The sequence below is a fragment of the Pezoporus wallicus genome, unplaced genomic scaffold (assembly GCF_028554395.1).
Source record: "Pezoporus wallicus isolate ANWC-B61680 ecotype Strahan unplaced genomic scaffold, APGP_CSIRO_Pwel_v1 contig_227, whole genome shotgun sequence".
NCBI classification, from domain to species: Eukaryota; Metazoa; Chordata; class Aves; order Psittaciformes; family Psittacidae; genus Pezoporus; species Pezoporus wallicus.
The window spans coordinates 4,381,364-4,403,554 of NW_026635704.1; the positions used below are offsets into that span (position 1 = coordinate 4,381,364).

The 22,191-nt window shown below is 41.7% G+C and overlaps 1 protein-coding gene across 1 annotated transcript in view; it reads right to left on the reverse strand.

Moving 5' to 3' along the window:
- Positions 1 to 22,191, reverse strand: part of RAB31 (RAB31, member RAS oncogene family) — a 60,925-nt gene that overhangs the window by 7,030 nt on the left and 31,704 nt on the right. Inside the window, exons 4-6 of the mRNA XM_057397461.1 lie at positions 11,624 to 11,695; positions 9,697 to 9,803; positions 4,625 to 4,734 (exon numbers count right to left, since the gene is read on the reverse strand). Of these exons, the coding sequence (XP_057253444.1) occupies positions 4,625 to 4,734; positions 9,697 to 9,803; positions 11,624 to 11,695 (289 nt within the window). The remainder of the gene's footprint in view (positions 1 to 4,624; positions 4,735 to 9,696; positions 9,804 to 11,623; positions 11,696 to 22,191) is intronic.

The window sequence follows — 22,191 nt, forward strand, 5'->3', positions numbered from 1 at the left end:
GCTAGGTGTTCTTCAGCAGTTCACTCATCACACTGCTTATTTACCTTTGGACCTACTGACGCAGACTGGTATTAACCTGGGAGGTACAGCCCCGGCTCTATCATTTATAGAGGCTGGCTTTTACGTGATCTTCCCTTTCGTATCTGGGGCATCTTCACGTTAAAGTAACAGGCAACATACACAGCCTGAAGAGAAGCAGCTGGTTGTATACTACACTTTAATAAGGTAACTAAGGCTTATTTGAGTTCTTAAATGAATGGGTGTCTGAAAATTGCAAGGGTGTGACTGCTACTAAATGACAATACGCTTGGGACAGCTTATTTAGTCATGGAAAACCATCCAGTTTTAATGGGTAAGCTGCCTTCCCAAACACAAGCAATGGTCAGCAGACTAAAGCCCCACAACCAAGAAGGGGCAACACAGAAATGGTATGATCACCTGCACAGGCACGGCTTTATACTGTATTATACTGCTATTGGATAAATACATTCCAGTCATTTTTGCTGCTGCTGAAGTATAAACCAGTGACAAGGAACTGCTGCGTGTATGATTTGTCTAAGGCTGGGAATAAAAAATTAATAACATTTGATCCTATAGACAAGCAGCTATTAAAAAAGAATTGCTGGAACACATGAACAAACACTACAGTAAAGCCCTTTTTATCAAAAATCTTCCAAGAAAGACACTGGGAAAAATTTAGAGCAAGTGGGGGATATGCAAGTGTACTAAAAGTATTCTTTTCTTGTTTACAGGGAAATCAAACCAGCCATGTGACATTTCACAAACACTGTGAGCCTTCAGTCAGGCACTGCTAAATGTAACCAAAGTGTAGTGGTTCCTATCTGAAATCACAGGGGTACAACAGACAGCCAGGAGCTACATCCTATTATGCAGCTCAGAGAAAATTCTCCAGCACGGAGAACACCAACTTCGCTGACTCTTGTGTTTAGTCTGCTTCTTCAGCCTTATTCACCTGAGCACATGGACTGCAGAGTCCCCCTCCTGCCAGACTGGCCCCATCTTGAATCAGAAACTTCTACTCTCACATCCTGTATTTTCTTGAGAAGAGTTAAGGACAATGGATTTGTGCTGAGACTGTGATTTAGACATCCCTCAGAGCAGTCAAATCCTCAAATCCTGAGAGAAACTTATCATAAAAATCTTTAAAAAATAGTGTACTGTAAGAACCTCAGAAACTAAGTGATGTCTCTCTATATATAATCTCTATAATTTATCCAAGATTTGTCTGATTGTCAGCAAAACATCCCAGTTCCCCTTTTATTTTCTACCTTCTTTGTATCATTATGTTGAGTAAGTTTTTCCCACTATACTATATCATTATGTTCACAGTATTTTCCCTGAAAAAAAAAGACAGTTGTTAGATACTTTACGAAGGAAAAATGATTATGTTCAAATGCCTCTGAGAAATGAAAAGCATAAGCAAGCAGGAGGTAAATTTTTTAGCTAAATTAAAATGTAGTCTTATCCTTTCTGTTTGGGGTATCAATTTCTAGAAGGTTTTTAATTGAGAAATTCTCCACACATGTTGGAATATCCTTCCAAATCCAGGCTGTAAAATAGACAACATGTACAGCCTACCTACAATATCCAAGGTAAACAGAAGTTGCTGACTCTCTGTTCAGAGACTGGGGATATGGAGCCCTTGAAGCTGAAGCTGACTGGGATGCACCGTGCCCTTCTACAGCAGCACAAAGAGAGGGGCACACACTCTTGGGCAGCATAAAAGCAAAAATAAGGCTGCAGCATGACTTCTAGGGCCCCACACGAACAAAATTACTCAACAGTGTAGGAGACATGGCCACAGAGGGTCTCCATAGACTTGTGAAGGTAGAAATAAAGCCATCAACTTGGGCTGGACAGGATCTCTTTGAAATTGCACTGAAGTGGTGTGAAACATCAGAAAGTTACCCATATCCTCTGCCCAGTCACAACCATACTGATTCTCTTGCTAGTTAAGCCGGTTTCCACTATATTTCTATAAACATACACTACCAATTCTCTCCTTTCTCTCCACTGAGTACTTGATAAGGTCATGAGTACATCCACTGAGACCAAATACTTCTATATATAGAAATAATTGCCTGTGGAATTAAGTGCACTTGCCTGGGTATCTAGTTCATACTAAACTTAATTTAGCTGATTATTCTCATCTGTTATATCCATTATTAGGGACAGCGTATGCTGCCAGCTGCAGCACTGCCTATCAAAGGCAGAAACTAATTAACTAATTGTGTGGCAAGGATGAGCTCCTCTGTGGGAACATTCACAAACATCAGGTGCAGACAAACTATCACAAGGAAGAACCAGTTCCTCCAGCAAGCCATGTTACACACTCCTTTGTAAAGGAGGCAAAAGGAAGGTAGTGTACTCTAGAACATCAGTTCTCATTAAGTGCTTCAAATACATCCCACCCAAACAAAGCAAACATTTGAACAGACCCCGTCTCAGGCAAAGTGTAGTAGATAATATGAGCTGATTGTGAATATGGGAAATGAAATACAACTTTAAAAGAGGCTTTTGGGAAACAATGTTGAGTTTCTGGACATGCTGCGCCCCAAAGCAGGATTCCTGGAGAGGAAGAACCACCAGTAGTGGAAAAGGATCAAGTCATGAAGCTCTGAAAAAATCTCAACCCTTACAAGCCTGAGGATCCAGAGAGAGCAAACCAATGTCACTGCAATGTCTTTATCATTCCTATGATTTTTGAAAGTTGTGGAGAATGAGAGAGGTTCCCTACAACTGAAGAAAGGTGAATGTTGTACATGTCTTCGAAAAGGACAGTAACAAGCCATGGACCTATGGGCTGGTTAGCCTCACTCATCTTCCTGGGAAAACCATGGAGCAAATCTTCTCAGAAACTGCTTCTGAGTACATGAAGGTGAAGAAGTGACTGGAACCAGTCAGCACAGACTTACCAAAGGTAAACCATGTCCAACAAAACTGGTTGCCCTAAATAACAGTATGACTGAACTGTGATTGAGGGAGAGCATTGGATGTTTTCCACTTTGACTTTATCAAGGTTTTCCATACTTTCTCTTTACAGCATGCTGGTATATCCAAGTTGTACAGTCTAGATGGTAGACTGTTAGCTGTGTGAAAAACTGGCTCAATCATCAGACTTAAAGGCCAGTGGTTAACACTTTGCATCTACCTGTAGACCAGTTATAAGTTAAATCCATGCTTAATACATTCTACCAGTGGCCTGAAGGAGGAAAACATACGCACCCACCTCAACCCTCAGATGATACACAACTCACTGGCATGTTCAATACCCTTGAGGGCAGGGCTGCTCTTCAGAGGGCCTTAGGCTGGAGAGAGGAATGGGCCAACAGGAGCCTTATGTGGCTCAGAAAGGACAAATGACAAGCCCTGCTTGTGGGAAGGAAGAGCCCTTGGCTATGAGACAGGCTGGGGACTGGCTGCCCAGGAAGCGACTCTGCCAAAAAAGACCTGAGGGCAACAAGCTGAGCATGAACCAGCAGTGCCCTGGCAGCAAAAATGGCCAACAGCATCCTAAGTTATACCAACAAGAGCAAAGCCAGCAATCAGGTGAAGTGGTTATCCCCTTCCAGATATAGTCCAACGCAAGCTGGTTAATACATCCAGGTTGGGGCCCCATGATACAAGAAGAATGTTGACAAACCGGCACAACTTCAGAGGAGGTCCACCAAGACAGTCAGAGGGCTGGAGCACTTGCCCTGCACAGAAAGGCTGAGGAAACAAGGCTTGGCTGCAGTTCAGGATGGAGGCAAGATGGCCATGGGGGACTGCAAAGCTGCCTGTCAGTACCTATGGAAGGGCTGCTAAGAAGACAGACCCAGGCTCTTTACTGAAGTGCATCCAGGACAATGAGCAATGGTGGCCATGAATTGAACCAGGAGAGGTTTGAGCTTCATACACTGGCGGGATGCCACTGTGAGGACTATTTAAACACCAGATTCAACTGCCCAGAGAGGTTGTGGAATCTCTGCTCTCAGGCCCAGACAGACTGGCCAGAACAACTTGGTCTGAATTCACTATCAAGTCTGCTTTGAGTGGGATGTTGGACTGAAGGTCTCCTAAGGTCCTTTCCAGCCTGCGAGGTCCTTCCTACTTGCAGGCAGAGACCACAACTGGAACCCCTAGAAGGCAAACTGAACAAGATGTCTTTTCTTGTCCTCATGAGGAATGTCAGTCTCAGCTTGTCTAAAAGTCCTGGAGAGAAAACATTCTTTTTAAACAGATTCCACTGCAATGACTGTTCTCTTCTTATCACAGTTCTCCAGGTGCATTTCTCAACATTTAATTTTTTATCAACATGATGATAAGATCAACAGTATCAGCCCTATAGTAGGCTTGGTCTGAAACAGAAGATGTAACCCAGGTCAGGATTTATATACAGATTTAGAAGGAATAGGCTTAACCCATATCTACTATCTACTATGCTTTGCTCTGGTGTATTCAAAGTCATTCTTACTTTATATCAGCATAAAGTACAACCATGCTACTTGCCCAGTAGATTTCTTGATGTCCTTGGGAAAGAAGCTTTTAGATTTGAAACAGACAGTTATTTTTCAGAAGGCCTCCAAGCAATCACAAATAAATAAATGGAGCATTTACTTACTTATTCCTTGAAAAAGTTCCTCAATGTTAACAGCATTCTTTGCACTGGTTTCAACAACGATCGCACCTATAGATTCTGCATATTCTTTGGCATCCTTCATAGGAACCTCCCTACCAAAAAAAAAAAACAAACAAGAACATAACAAATTTTCAATAAATAATCAAAAACAGTGCAATCAAAAAAGCATTAGTACGCTCTTCTCTGCAAAAGCAGTACTATCTTTCTTCTTCTTATGGCATCATCGTATCCTAATATCAAAATTTCACCAACGATTGAGCTACAGTTTTCTTGGACTTGCTGCTGAATCCATGCCTTGAAAAAAGGAAGATAATTTAAATGATGACCCCATTTGTTTGTTTTGGTTTTTTTTTTGGTCAAACTTGACTGTGATAAAAAAATCATTAAAACACAAGAGAAAAGACACAAAACTCTGCTGATCCAGGCAGCAACCGGCACTATCCACACCAAGTGTTTAAACAAGACAGGGTATGACCATGGTGAAGAACATGTGTCTAAGTGTTTGCAAGCAGCAAGAAAACAAGAGAGATTCTGAAAGAAATATGGAAGCCACTGACTGAGCACATACGCAATAACAATCTGGGACTGCCAGATTCACCGAGGAGTGATCACCATTCTGTGCCATGTCACCGCAGTAATATCATCTTAAAATCACTGGTAGAACATCCTCACTTTGTAGCCATCACTTCATATGTCAAAAGCTGCTAAATGCAGTTTACAACCTGCAAGAGACCTCTGCCTCAGACACAAAGCCAAGCCCCCTGCTGACCTTGGATATGCCTGAATCAGGTGGCAAAGCTGAATCTGCCTGTGTTCGCTGCTGTCCAAAACCACCACTATTCCTGAGACTGAACACACTAACAGGCACCCAAGGTGTATCCGATCAGGGGAGACACATTGAAACACCAGGCTGCCAGCCTTATTTTATTTCCAGTTGTTCTATACACCAGCTGCTGTGATTTGTGTGGCTTTACAGCTCTGTTGCACATGCTGCTCTGATGTACCAATCCAGAGACTCCCAGTACAACTTCCTCCTAGTATGACTGCCTTGGGCTTTGACAGAAGCTATTTAGGTGGGAGCACAGCAATGCAATTTCACAATTAGTTTCTGAAGGTATGTATTTTAAATTAATCAGACCTGCTGCTCATGGGAAATGTGCAGAGAGGCAGAATAATTGCCTGGTTTATTACAAATGGTTTTCAAAAAATTAGCCTACAATTCCAGCATCTGGATTCAGAGCTTATTTCCATGACTTGCTTCTTTGCATTATACATCTTCTTATTGCAAAGACACATGGAAAGCAGCACTCCCATTACTATTTCTGTAACGGCACCTTGGCCTTGTTTATGAAAGGTACCACCATCTGTGGATGGCCCTGGAGATAAGAAAAAAGGAATGTAACTATGTGAGATAATATTCAAACAACAGTAAAGGAAGAGATGTGAGAGCATAAGTTTATGTAATGAAGACTGTCAACTTGCTATAATTTAGATGAGGACGCAAACTTCAGGAACGGAGGAAATGGTTCAACAGCAGCAAGTGACCATATCCCAAGGAAGAATCACAGAACTTCTTAGCCCCATCTGATGACATTTCTAAAGGAGGCCTATAAGAGACCACAGCACGTGGGCAATAAGCATCATGCCACCCAGTGCTGCCAGCACCAAGAAGGCTGCATACATCAAGTTAACGTAATCTGGATGTCAACATTGCTAAGATGCTACCTTGTCAAAAGGAGAAGCCTAAATGCTTGAACTCTAAGCCTAGAGATGAACACACGCAAGATAGGGTGAAGAGAGAAGAAAGAACCATCAGCAGAGTGCTGAGAAAGCGTTATTCCACAGCTACTGGGAAAGTTAGAGGAATACCTATTCTGAAAGATGCAAATTATTTCATAGAATCACAGAATAGTTAGGGTTGGAAAGGACCTTAAGATCATCCAGTTCCAACCCCCTGCCATGGGCAGGGAAGCCTCACACTAAACCATATCACCCAAGGCCTTGCCCAACCTGGCCTTGAACACTGCCAGAGATGGGGCAGCCACAGCTTCTCTGGTCAAGCTGTTCCAGTGTCTCACCACTGTTGTAGTACAGAATTCCTTCCTTGTATCTCATCTAAATCTCCCCTGTGTAAGTTTGAACCCAGTATCCATCCCAACCATTGTGTTGATACACTCTGCCTTGAGATTTTCTGAATAATTACTGGATAAAGAAATATTCTGGAAGCAGAGAGGGAAGATCTGAGCATGAAATTCTGCTGAATTCTCTTAACCAAGGATCTGGCAATTTCCAGTGAACACTATTTCTTAAGAATGTGTGCCACATTTTTAGGGAAGTAAAATACTTGTAGCTGCCATTATGACTACTGACTTTCATAACGCTCAAAAAGTATTTTGGACACTTAAAACAATTTAACACTGAAATCTCAGCTCCTGTCTTTGAAACTACTTTTTAATAACCTGCCAGAGGACAGGACACATATCAGAAAGAAAAAGTCTATTACTATTACTTATAGAATGCCAAATACTCAACAGTACTAAAGCTTACAGCACTATAGCAAAGATGAGGATTTTTACTAAACAAAATTGCCTGTCTCCCTATAGAAATTCCTTCAATACGGAGGAGAAATTTACTTCAACAGAGTGCCAAGATCTGCTGATAGCCTAATTAACAACACTGAGAAAAGCAGCATGACCCCTATGTGTCCCAAATCCATCCTGGCAGCTCAAAACCAAATTTTAGATGCTAAATGAGCAGGGTAACATCGTGAATGATTCTGAGAAATAGTGTCAGTCTCTTCCCAAAGGAGGATAATCAGTTCTTATTGCTTCCATTCATTCCTCCTTACATTATATCTTCTACAGTCACAGAGAAGGCAGAATCAAATCAACTTGAACCAGGTCAGCCTGTCCTCTTTTGCATCTGTTCACATTGGTCTTAAAAGCAGCTGTCTCTCTGATATCCACCAAAACATCTGCCAAAAGTTCTACAAAACCAAAGCGAGATGCCAAAAATGCATACAAACAGCAGCTTGCTCCTGTGTGCTCACATAATTTTATTTTTAATTTCTCTGTGCCCAAAGGCATACGTATTTTCTACTCATTGGAAACAACCTGATAAATTGGTGACATATTTCACCTGAAATTATTTTTCCTGAAGTAAATTTGAAGACATAAAGCAGTCAGAGAATGCATACAGCTACATGTGTTGCATAAATAATCAGATTTCTGGAAGGACTGTGAAAACATATCACGTACAAGACAGTCTGCTCTCTATTTTTCCACCAAAATCTCTCTAGTTGGACATCACTGGATGACTTCAGAAAGAAAAATGGCTGGGGGATGCAGAAAAAATAGCTGCATGAAAAAACATTCTCAAAACTATTAATAATTATGGCGAGGAAAAAAGCCCCCTCCCTATAAATAATAAAATTAAAAAAGGAATAAGAGACATTAGTTCACAGGGTACCATGAGGACCATGCAAACACCAGAACATTTTGTGCATGGAAAAGCTGTACTGGCTGAACAGGAGCAAGAAACAGATGATCAGCAAACAGTAAACAAGTAATGTTTGAGAATAACATGGTGGGAAGATCACAGTCACTCTGTAAGGAACCCCACTATCCCCACAGCTTTTCTAGCGTGCAGGGTTTTCTTCATGTCCTCAGGTGGAATAGCATTTAAAAGCTTGCTGCCATGGCAAATGCTACCAAAAGCAGGGCAAGGGCTGGTTATGGATTCACTTGCAATTGCTGCCATTTGTCACAATCTCCAAACTTATTGCCCTTGATTTAATCAGGCAATTGTATTCTGGGAACACTTACGCAATAAATTTAAAGTGACTCTCAGGGCAATTGAAAAGTTGTATTTGTACTAACTGGTTTTTGGGTTTATTTTAATAATCATCCTTTTTTCCTGCTTCATATTTGGAAACTTATGTTTTGTCTTACAGCACTCAGTTTCACCATGTTGACAAGCATCATGCCAATATACTGTCTCCCCGATTCTTAGCCCAGCAGAAACCAGGAGTCTTCTAGAATCAGGGCTTGTTTTGGTCTTATAGGAATCAATGACTCAGTTTGTGTTGGTTCATGGCTGATGGGGGCAGAGGTGAACAAAGAAAACAACCCTCAAAAAGAACCCAAAACACATATGCCTTGATTGCATATGCCTTGATTAAATAAAGCACTGCATCACTTGAAATTACACACATGCTTCAGGGCTCTGGTGAACCCAGACCAACGTAATGATTATAAAACTACAGGGGGATGTATTTGAACAACCACACGAGCCTATGAGATCCTAAAAGGAAAACATCAAATATGAATGTTAAGTGTGTACTCATAGTTGAAGCAAGAAATTAGAGAGTCGTGGGCTGACACAAGATATCATTCCTATATAGCAGAATGTGCTTCCATTTCCAGAAAGGATAAATGCAAATCCAAAATAGAGCTAACAAGCAGAAGAGTGACTGGCTTCACTCTTAATGCCAAACAGCACCATGGCAGCTCTTCTGCAGGAGTGCAGATACAACCATCCCCTTTCACCCTGGAGGTTCTTTGCTTCATGCTGGTGACACAAGTTTTGCTTGAAGTTATGCTCCTAAGAAACAAAAATGCACTTTCTACACCCAGTATTATGGGACAGTTTCAGTTTTGGCAAAGCACAAGTTCTCAGAGCTTCTCTGTGAATAACATTATTCTACCTCAGGCCCATCCTTTTAGCTCTACACCGCTGGTTTTGCTCATTGCTTCATACATTCTTCCCCTTTTCATATGAATGGAATACAATAAAGAAAAAAGAATACTTCTCCATTCCAAATGGTTCAGCAGCCAAAGGGTGTAGATTGCACAAATACACATGAAGGGCAGTAAAAGAGGGATAAAAATAAGTATGTAATTCAAATTGTGCTGCTGCTGGCAAGTTTGTTAGGAAAGGCTAAATAGAGCTGACCAAAATTACATACTGTTGTAACAATGGTACAAATCGGTTACCTGGAGGAAGGAAACAATATAGTTACTGCAATCAAAGCAACAACAAAAATAACGTATTACCTGATATCAGAAAGATCACATTTGTTTCCAGCAATGGCCATTACAATGTTTTCAGGACCATGTTCTTTTAGTTCTTTCACCCATTTCTTCAAAGTATGAAACGAATCCTAAGTCAGAGAAATAACAAATAAGCTAAAAGCCAAGGCTCCACTGATGTATTTGCTTATTTTGTGAAGTTAGAGGAACACAGTTTTGACAGTATTAATGCAATACTAACTTTGTAGATCACAAGACCAGATCACTGTATCTATGTAATCTGCTTTTTAAACTTTAGGTTATAAGACTTCCTCGAATTAATCTTGAACTTGGACATTTGGCCCCTTTGCCCACGTCCCCTTCCCCTCTCCCCCAAAGCACTGAATGTTTTTCTTAAACTTTCCTTTTTTGGCTAGTAGCCATTTCCTTCACTTTTAATGTGAGCTTCATTTATCTAAGTTCTGCCCAATGAGTTAACATCCCAACCACTGTCATATTTTCAGTAACACCCAGGAAAGCTTTCACAGTGACACTCCTCTCCCCTCATCTCTGAATCTGTGACCTGCTAACCCCCAATTTACTCATTATGAAACCAAAGGGACAAGTGAATATTCACTTGGCTTTTTCCCTCCAAGTACAAAATCCAAACACTTTTTGATGTTACCTTTTAATAGTAAATTTTCTATTTCCTTACACTGATGAACAAACAGCATTAAAATCACTGTTGCTCCTAGGTTGAAATTATTACTGAAACTCAAAGTGAGATCCCAGATATATAATAAACTGTTTTCCCCCTTCAGAAATGCACCTAAGAGTTATGTCTAAATCAGCAACAGCTGTCTCACTATCATTGAAGGGAGAACACTATCAGTCATTTGGAGAAAAATGAAATCCATTGTTTTAATGATCAACAGTGAATATTAAGCATCAGAAAGTGAAAAACACATTGACCTTCCTCTCCTGTTTTCCCCTCTTGAGCTGATCCACATAAGCTTGGAGAAAGGCTGGCAAAATAAAACTCTATTCTTACAATGCATTACAAGATCAACTGTGAGATACATGAATTAAGAATAAACATCAATCCAGCATGATTCACTCTTCCTCATCTTTTCTTGGGAAATTAGAAAAGGAGAACAGTACTGCTGTGCAACAGTGGCCACCATCATCATCCACAGATCATTACACTAATGCACTGGAGAATCAACCCAGCCCTCCCAGCCTAGTAGTAAATAATTCAATTGGCAGGGAAGGAGTAAAATGCTAGCGAAGTGTCATGACCATCCACCCTTTAACACCACCTCTAAGTCAGCTTTATCAGCAGGGGTTTCTTTTAAAAGCAGTGGAAGAGGCATTCAGCTAGAACCTCCTTGACTCCTCTGCCTGAAAACTGAGCCAGAGCCTTTTAGGATCAGAAAATATAATTTTCATTTCAAATTAATAATGTTAAAACAAAGGCCAGAGACTTTATATTTCATTACTGGCTTCAAAGTTAAGATATGAGTCCCACAGTGCAAACAGGAGATGATATGCTTAGTTAAAAATAATTAGTTTTAAAATCAGTAATATGCAAGCAACTGAACTTGTGTTCCATTGATAAAGCAACCAGCCGCTTTTCATAGTAAAAATTCAATTCCATACAGAGAACAGAGGTGGTGGTGGTGGGAGGGGGTATTGCAGGGTATTATCCTGTCTACTCAGCCAGAGGAAATCCAAAGGAACTGACAAAATGCAGTCTCTGACCTTTTGTCTAGATGAAGTTTAAAAAACACAGAAGCAGAACTTCGTGTTTAATTTTTTAAGCCAGTGGACACCTCCATCCAAGTCTACACAAACTATCAAAGCCCCACAACAGGGATTAACTTGTAAAAGCTTCTGAAGTTATGGGTTTTAATTCCAGCGCTGGTCCAAGCAGAAGAGTTGACTCAAGCAAAAAGCATACAGGTGGTCTTACCTGTTTGGTGATATCATAAACTATCACGGCTGCTGCTGAACCTCGGTAGTACATTGGAGCCAAGGAATGAAACTGTTAAAACACAACACCCCCCAAAAAAAACATCATTAATAAATCACAATTATCACAATCTGTGTCAGATCACAAAGACCTGCCATGGCAGGACCACTGACTTTCTTTCATCCCATAGAGAAGAGACTTTTTGAGTGGTTGCCCATCTCTAATTTTTCTCAAATGTCAAAGAAGCAGAGATCCCTTATCTCCTGCTGTTCTTCATCCTGATGGATTTATGTAATCAACACTTAGTGGTTCAATGCATCTTTTCCGCTAAAGGGCACGGACTCTGAAGACAAATTCTGATACACAGATCACCTACACTTGCAGGGCCAACTTGACAGCATTTAGACCCCTTCACCTGACAATCCGCAACATTTTGCTTTGTAGTTGGTAACAGACTGGATTCAGCTGGGGCTCGAGTTTTATAAAACACTGCAAATGACTTGGATAAAATTAACTTGTCAAAAAACTCTGACCACCTGTCATGTTTACTTATCTATGACAGATAGTTAGAAAAACACAGGTTCCTGCAGTTCAGTTACTCTTCAGCTTCTTGTTTCAAGGGAAACATCCTCCAAGAAAAAAACCACAAGCAATAAATATGTTTATTATAACAACAGCTTGCCAATGACAGCATAATTTTCGTAATTTACCATGACTAAGCAGCTGATTTATAATTTCAGCTTATAATTACACAGAGAAAGGAAGTCGAAAAGGCTTTCTGCTGATTCAACTGAACTTTGTCTTAAGCAAACTAAAAATAATCTTTCTTGGAAAATACATTTACCCTCACTGTACTCTCGCAGCCATTTCACAAATCTTTATTTGCAAAGTGATCTGCAAAAGCTTCATATAAAGCTGCAGCTAATAGCAGAGGTCAACTGCTAAATCCAATGCTTTACTAGGGCAGGGCATGAATCCCACTGCCCACTGAACATGCACAGATCCACGTGTTACGTTGCAAACCTCTGCAGATTTACTGGACACATCCTTTTCTCAGAACTGCGATTACAGACTGAGCATTTAGACCTAGCAGCCTGCACGTTTCTTGCTGTTTCACGTACTACGTATAAAGTGAGTTAATTGTAGTATCGGTTCATTTGCCAGTGTGTAAGCTGTTCATCACAGATAACACACTCGGTTCAAGGTTGATACTTTCTCTCATAACAGCAAGGATGCACAACAGCAGTGACAGATGGTCAAGTGCTGAAGTGCTTTGGGGAGCGAGGCAGGTGGGAGAGTTCGTTAATAGGAGAAAACAGCAGGAAGGAGGATGAGAAAAGAGAGAGGAATCGGTCAAGAAGCATGATCTTAAGAAAAGGGATCAGCCAAGATCCTGGGGGAGCTGGTGAGACACACGTTCTTCAGGCTTTCAGTGTGTGGCTTGTATTACTTGCATGTTTAATGCAACAAATGCTTTCCAGATTTTTTGGGCTTCCAGATCATGCCATTCATTTCCAGTGTGTTGGACTAGAATAGGCTATTTCAGTTGGAAGGGACCTACAGTGATCGTCTAGTCCAAATGTCTGACCAAACCAGAGCTGACCAAAAGTTAAAGCATGTTATTAAGGGCATTGTCCACATTCCTCTTAAACACTGACAGCTTGGAGCACAGACTACCTCTCCAGGAAGCCTGTTCCACTGTTTGACCACCATCTCGGTAAAGAAATGCTCCCAAATGTCCAGTCTGAACCTTCCCTGAAGGGACGCAGCTTTGAACCATTCCCTGGATCTGAGGCAGAACAGATCAGCATTTCCCTCTCCACTTCTTGGGAAGCTGTAGAGAGCAATGAGGTGGCCGCTCAGCCTCCTTTTCTTCAGAGTAGACAAGCCCGAAGTCTTCAGCTCCTCACAGGACATTCCAGCTCTTTCAGCTTTGTTGCCCTCCTCTGGACACAGTCAAGGACCTTCACATCCTCCTTAAACTGTGGGGCCCAGCACTGTGCACAGCACTAGGAGTGAGGCCACAATCACCCCTTTTGACCAGCTGGTTCTGCTGTGTTTGATGCACCCCAGGATGCAGTTTGCCCTCTTGGCTGCCAGGGCACACTGCTGACTCCTACTGAGTCTACTGCTGACCAGCACTGCCAAGATTCCTTTCTGCAGGGCTGCTCCCCAGTCACTCACTCCCAACTTATATTAGCGCCTGGCATTACTCCATCCTAGGTGCAGAATTCAGCATTTCAACTTGCCAAATTTCATCCCATTAACCATTGCCCAATTCTCCCACCTATCTAGATCCCTCTGCAAGGCATCTTGTTGCCCAAGAGAGTCAACAGCACCTCCCAGTTTGGTATTGTCAACAAACTTACTAATGGTGCGTTCAACTCCTCCATCCAGACCACTGATAAACATCTTGAACACAACTGGCCCTACAATTGAACCCCGAGGAACACCACTGGTGACACCCAGATGTAGCCCCATTCACTATAACCCTTTGAACTCTGCCTCACCCAGTGTTCCATAAACCCACTAATCACACAGTTGGATAACTTGATGATGTGAGAGGCAGTATCAAAAGCCTTACTAAAATACAGAAAATCTACAGATTTCTTTCTAAATTACAGAAATTCATCGCCTTCCATTCATCCATTAGCCAGGTGACCTTATCACAGAAGGATATCGAATTAGTTAAGACTGTCCCTTTGTGAGCCCTCCTCCCCCATGCCCTTTCTGTAGACTGGAATAACACTGGCTAGCTTCTAGCCAGCAGGGCCCTCCCCAGAATCCCAGGTCCTTTGGTAGATGATGGAAGAGGGGTCCTGCTGTAACATCCGCTAGCTCCTTCAGAACTCTGGGATGAATCCCACCAGGTGCCATTGACTTGTGAACATTCAGCTGATACAGCTGACTCCTAACAATTCCAATGTCTACAAATGAAAAGTCACTGTTCCTGCACTTGTAGTCCTTCAACGCAGGGGACTGGACAGCCTGACATCTATCAGTGTTATTCAAGGCTGAGGCAAAAACCACAATGAACACCTTTGCTTTTTCTTCATCCCTGTTAGTCCCTGTTGACCACGTTCAACAAGAACGTTTTCTTCAGACCTTCTCTTGCTATTAATATACTTTTAAAAGCCTTTCTTGTTATCGGAAACAACACTGTCCCATTTCAACTCTCATTGAGCCTTGGCCTTTCGTGTCTTCTCTCTGCATAAACAAACTACAGCTCTGGACCCTTCTTGAGAAGCCTGACGTTGCTTCCAGAGATCATACAGTTCCTTTTACTTTGTGAGCTCCATGAGGAGTTCCCTGTTCATCCAAGCTGGTCTTCTGTCCTGCTTACTTGACTTGCAACACAGTAGAATTGCCTGCTCCTGTGCAAGTTTCAACTCATGGACTCCTAAACTCTCAAAACCAGATTCCACATGTACTCTGTTAGACAGCTCCCTGAGTAGCTTACCATTTGCCCTCCTGAAGTCCCAGGTGGCAACTCTGCTGTACTTTTTTCCCATTATACTCAACCATTTAATGATCACTGTGGCCAGAGCAGACACCTACCATCACATCCCACAGAAGTCCTCCTCTATTCACAAATAGTAACAGTAAGGGGGGCATCTCTCCTAGTGAGTACCTGTGATAAGAAGTTATCTCCTACAAACTTCAAGAATTTCCAAGACCTGCTCATCAACACATGTGTTGCATTAAAAGCAGACTGAAAATTAGGGACCTTAATTATGGAGGATAGGTCTAACCTTTCATGGTGTATGCACACTCCTCCCAGTCTGAAAACTCTTGGGATAAAACCAACATAGTCTACACACATGGAGATTTGGTTTTAATCTAGATTACACGGTATTCATAAATTTACAAAGAGCTCTAAAATAACAGTAATCATACTTCCCAGGAGCCATGCAGTTAAACTCACATACTTCAGATTCCTTCAGTAATGGCCCAGAAAGCACACTGAGAACCTGTACAACATCTTGGGAATTTCAATCCTTTTTCTTTTGACCAGGTGACAAGAACACTTTCCATAATAGCTGTTTCACTAAAGATTATTGCCAGTGTTAGGGCCAGAAAGTAGTAGTGGTAATAAAAACAACAAAACAACACAAAAGCAGACCTCTTTCACTGGACAAGTAGAATTGAATGCAGACAACCTTTTTTTTTTGGTAGGATTAATCTTTAGCTGGATTCCCAAACCAGTTTGTTGTTCATCAGATAAGCTCCAGGCTCAACCAAAAGGAAAGGGTGGGAAAGCATGGGTGAGAAAAAGAAGGGAAGACAGGACTACTAGAAAGCAGATTCACGAAGTTTTAGACCACAGCCAAATAGCTCTGCGCTTGCAGAACTTCTTTGTGCACATCTCTGCTGGTACAGTCTACTGCCACTGGCAATTTTACTCTCTTTTTCCCGTAATGAAAGCAATGATAATTTAAAATCAGTGCAGGTAATATGCAGAAACAAAGAAAACTTATTTTGAAACATTTCTGGAGATTAATCAGGGACAATGACAACAGTGTGTTGCACTTCAACAACAGAAACTCCAAACTGTGTCAAGCTATGTTTGGCCTGCTGCTTATTTCAAGAAACATAAAAAGCATCAACCAGAGGCGCAGCATGTGGGAGGAATGCATTTAAGACAAAATAATCTACTTAAATATTCTAATTCTTCATAAGATTGGAAAGAGGGAGGGCAAGACCACAGCAAGCTAGGCTCAGAAAGGCAACTGCCTTTGAAAGGCGCTCAGGCTCAGTAGCTGTTGCTAACGTAAGTATAACCTCCCTCATCTACTCTACTGAAAATCTATCTACTTGCTCAGCTGACAGGACAGTTATTTCCTCTTTCATGATTCTTAAGTAATATTTTAGCTATGAGGCCTTTAAAGAGGACAAACATTTTGCCCACATTTGGGCATGTAGCTTCACAATCTGGGTGTTTTTTTAATATCAAGGGATAGATCTCATCTGGCATGTAAATTCATATTCCCATTTGGATAAACCTGACACTCAAGATTTCATATCTTACTTTGGTCAAAGTGCCCAAAATGGGATTGCAATGCATCTTAATGCAATTTCCTATAGTCTGAGAAGTACTTTTAAATTGTTTAGTAACAACTGAAAGTACACCAGTAACAACTATTACCAGTTATAAAAGTACAAAATATGAAATAATACCAAAATTAAAACTCCTCTGTCATTCTTTTGTACAGTCTAATAAACAAACACGATGATACGCTATGTTCCAGTCATAATAAATCACTGTTATCCACAAGAAAGCAGGAAAAGACTCTTTGCAACACAGAATGAATCAAGAGGGGTTGAAAAACTGTAACTCCTAGCAATATTCATAATAGTGCACTCTTAATAAATGTGATTTATGGGCCTTGATTTTTCAAATCTCACAAATATACTAATAAAAATCTTATGTTTTTTTTTGTTTTTACTTCCAAATCACTGCAAAGCAAAATCCTCTTGAACCTTTGTCTGGCCTAATTACCTGGAAAAACAGAATCACACAAAATTAATTAAAGGGATACAAAATACTAATGTGCACATTTTTCACCTGCCAAGGACCAAATGTAGGACAGATGTCCAAAACAAGTGACACTCAAAAAAATCAGCTCACAAAATTAAATCTCATGGGACTACCTCTGTAGTATATATTACAGTGTCTATAACCTTGATATTATAGCTTAGTATTTCTGTATCCAGTAGTTCCTAAGAAAATTAGGAGAAAAAGGAGCAGTTTGAGATTTACCATGAGAACAGCTCTGCTTCTCAAGAAGGGCCACTTCAAACGCTCGGGCAGCCACCTCTGGCTCTGCCACATGGACTCCCAAGTCACAACCCCAACTTGCCGGGGAGTCTGCCCCTCCAAAACCCACAGCCAAGAGCAGCGCTCCAGCAGTTGCCACCCCTACCTGCAGCCAGCAGCAGCTCACACCACCTTGGACTAACAGAGCAACACAGACCCAAAACAGCCATGTCTCAGCTCCCACCATCACAAATAACCACACTCCTAATACATTTTAAAAGCTAACCAAGATCCAAACTAAAATAATTAGGGTTTTTTTCCCTCCCGATACTCCTACAGGGATCATATTACTTTGATGATTAATAAAATTCTGAATTCCTAATTACTAAATTTCTTGTAATTTACTTGCACTTTGACTTACTAAAATTCACGCATCAATGCTTGCCTCTAGCTGAAATATGAATATTGAGCAGTTTTGCAGTATTAACTTTGCCATTCTTATAAACCAGGCTCTTCCAGTCTGAAGATAATGTAATGGAGAAGAAAGAGCCTAACCACATTTCTCTGCACCTGATTCAGCTTCAGTTCATCCTTCCTGACTGCTGGTGATCACATTTGTCTGCAGCACTCCAAACATAAAGCAGCATTAACTGCATTTCCCCTTACACGTAATACCTTTTCTCATGGCTGCATCATGAACACATGATCATACTTTAACTATTAAATACATTGTATTAATTAATTAATACATTTAATACATTAATACAGGTGGCTTTCCTCCTCTGTCTCCTCCAAAACCCACTTACAATTTTACAGCATACATTTTTGTTGGGAGTCAAAAGATATAAGTACTTGCTGCTTATACAACTGAATTTCATCCACACCATTTCCCACCATGTCCTTCTAGGCACTTGGGAAGACATCTTCATATAATGAGTAAGCTAACGCTAGCAGCTCGCATACTCTTGAAATTTAGAAGTCCTGTGCCTCTCATTCAGTATCCACAAAACATCTGCCTATTTGCAAATACTGACCCACTTCATCACTCATTAGACCTGTTCTGCTTTTGTAGGAGTTAATACCAACTTGTGAGGCTGAGATCACCAAACCATGCAATGCAAGTTAAGTCATAGGGGTACATTTTCAAATACAACAGCCACAGCCAGGCCAAAAGGACTATTCAAAATATAAATAAGAAACTTACTTCATCAAAGACATACCCCAAAAACCTAAAAATCAATGACTTATGTAGCTTCATGCAGACTTTTAAGAATCTCTTCCTTAGAGCACGTCACTCAGCGTGCTACACAGTCACGTGAGTTCTGGTGCAATGCTAACTGGGTTCAGAGTACCTTTGTACTCATGCTGCGCTACCACCACATCCACTTTGCTCTTGTGGTTCATCATCTCTGCCACCAAGGAAGAAGTGAGCCCACATGCACATTATGAAATTTCCTCTGAGAGCAGGTCCCCTTTTCTCTCAGGCTCCAACCAGAAGCTGCCCAACCTTTACAGCTGTACAGCCCTCAGCACAGAGGACAAATTCAGTCTTGGGTGTTGCAAATGCACATTCAGCATAACCAGAACTGCTCTCGTTGATTCCAGGAGTATTTTGCAACCCCTCATCTGGCCATCTCACGGAAGCTTTGCCCTCGTAAAGGGCAGAAAAATGGAAGCAACCAGCCACTAAGGAATTTACCACCTATTTGAAAGCTCTGTAATATTTTGATTTCTGTTTCCAGTGCATATATCTCATCATGGAGGGCAGTATATTTGGCTGAGTAGGTAATGCTTTTCATATTTCCCCTGTACTAGCAGCACAGAATGAAGAAGAAAAACCCACATGGAAGCTATATCACAGTACTTAGAAGAGAAAAATTAATTCAAGGGAACATAATGTCAATCACACCTGAGCTGTATTATTGAAGTCTCTTAACCATGTCTCATGTAATGCTAGTTTAGAAAGCAAGACAGAGGCCGAATAAACAGAGAAATGAAATCTACCACTCCTGCTTATTTACATAGAGGCTGACAAAGACAGTCTGGATTCATTCAATCTGACAGGCACACCAGGGAACACTAATCCCTGTCAGCAGTTCTTTGCACCATCTTTGTGGTACACCCCAGTGCTGGCTTACTGCCACAGCAGGATGTCACTTCCAGACTCCACAGCCAAGAGGAAAAAAGACAACAAACCCAAAACCAATGACTACCACCCCTCAACTCCTCTAATGGGTTGCTTTTACAATCCTAGACTGTAAAGAACATCACGTGTTCTTACTGCAACAGCATTAAAACTCTGCCTACAAACATGTCTGGAAAGGGTAAGGATGCACCACATAAGCAGAATCAGAGTAGTGCTCAGCAAGTGTTACGCGCCTTCTCACGACAAGGGCTGAATTTGGCTGAGATTTTTCCACATAGTGCCTTTTCAAGCACCTGCAGGTGCACAGCAGCACAAGATTTGCTTCCTGACAGCTGCAATCATTCAACTAGAGTCATTCCCATTCTTGAGAAGCTGCTCTCTGACTACATACACTGCATATGAGTGGCCAAGACCATGTCCTGGGTTTAGCAGTAGCTGTCAAAACACAATGCTGCACCAGCTACCAGGAAGGAGAAAAACTGACTGCTACTGCTAAACCCAGGACAGACCACTTGGATCAAGGTCAGAGATCCTTACCCTTTCTTTGTCTGGGTGCCAATAATGGTAAGGACAGCAACAGCTTCTGTTTAGAAGCTTACCTGTGTGGGCACTGACACAGCTCTGCAACTTCCTTTCCTTCCTACTACACGCACTCGCCTTTCTAGACTAGGACTTTGATGCGGCTTGGTCCCCTTGGTCAGCAGTCCCTCCCCAGCCCCTCTAGAGGTGATTTTGGATGGCCTGTTTTTCCTGCCACATGGCCCCCACAGACCCCTTCAGTTCTGTCCTCAAACCCACCTGAAGCACAATTCTCCTCGTGCTTTGGCCCCTGTTACTACAACCCAAACCACTGAGGTTCTCATGGTGAAGAGCATGGTAGACCAGTGTCAGAAACACGTAACTACCAGCCTGTTTAGGAAAGCTGCCTTAACTGCTTCCAAGGATCCCCACGGGGAAAGAGTCAGAGGCTGCCACAACTGCATTGGACTTGCATGAGCTCATTGAAGAAGTCCATGTACCATGAACAGTACCCATTCTTCAGCTTGGGAGCCTCTACTTGCCCAAGTCTGGGCATTTACATGCCCCATTCAGGTCACCTTGGAGGCAGCAGCTACCAACAAACAGAAAGTCAGGGTGTGGAGAGAAGCAAAGGCAAAAACCAGACCCATTGAACGGATTATCCCAACACATAAGCTGCTCACACAAGAAGCAGTACAGGGAGGGAGGGATACAAAATTCCTGACATTCTCAGCTGGCAATGAGTGAATGGAAAAATGCTATGCGTGAAAGCCACTATCAGATACCATTTAGCACTTTGTAACCTTGAGTAGTTTCCCCTACATGATTGAAGGCTGACATTCCATTCCTCAGGATTTGCAAGCTGAATAAATCAGGAAAGATCTGCTTCTGACCTACGTGTATTTCTTGCTAGCCAAATTTAAGAAGAATGAGCATTTTTCTCAAATATGTAAAAATTCTAAAAGCGAAGAAGGGAAAAATTCCAACACTTTGCTATACATGCTGCAAGTTTGTTGGTGCTTAAGAAACAACACATCCACGCGCATCTCTTAAACAATTTACCATGCTTTATGCTCACTCTAAAAATAGCAAAAATAACATATTCACTTCCTAGCTCTAATGCCACTGGTGCGCTCACAAACACACATACTACCAAGTCACCTGCTGACCTCTGCAGCACGCAAGAGCAGTAGCTCACTGCAGAGAGGTCCTTGCACCATATACAAGGAGCCACCTCCATGCTGACTGAGCTCTGGGCTATCATCAGCATCACCTATATAAAACTGTAGGGCAAAATCCACGCTATGTCTTGACTGCAGAAGTTAATTCAAGTCATTGATAGTTGGTGTTAACTCCTCTCAGGATAGTCTGGTTTCAGGACACATCCATAAGCTCAGTGATTAGGTTACTCAGTTTAGGGAATACGCCCCAGTCAAGACTGCAGCAAGGACAAGTCCTCCTCTCAAGGAGCAGTTTTCACACCCTAACTTGTGTCTTAGAATCACCAGGACAGCTACTGGCACTCAGAAAAGAGGGGGCTATAAAGCGCTGTAGATCTTCCTTCAGTCAGCCTTTGACTTGAAATGGAGCAGTTAATAACGTAAGCACACAGCTCAGGGTAATTCCTATCAAATTTAAATTGGGCTCAAGTAATTGAGGCTCCTTCTATTAAACAAAATTAAAAATCCCACAGTTCAGCACACTACATTTTGAAAGGACAGAGATAAATTTTCCTGCCCTAGAAACACAGCCCTCAGAATCCCTGACTATTTGCTACAATATTCCTCAGCTGACAAAAAGGAAAGCTGGCAGCCACCCAAGGTATTCACACAAAGCATTGTAATTAGAAGCTACTTAGGGCACCATATATGCTAATAAAAACATCATTAACTAACTTGTGAAGAGACTCTTCTTAGGGGAGGGAATCTTTGCTAACAACAACATAATTGTTGTGCATTGAAGTCCTGAAGTCCACAGCAACAATTTAAACCGGGGGGGGGGGGGGAAGTGAAGATAGGGAAAAAGAGACATTTGGAAGATGGTGGGGTGGAGGGAAAGCGATTCTGAGGAATAGAATAAAGCAGACTTGTCTAACAGCACAACAGCACAAAGCAACTGGGTCTGCAGAGAGTAGTACTTAGGCAC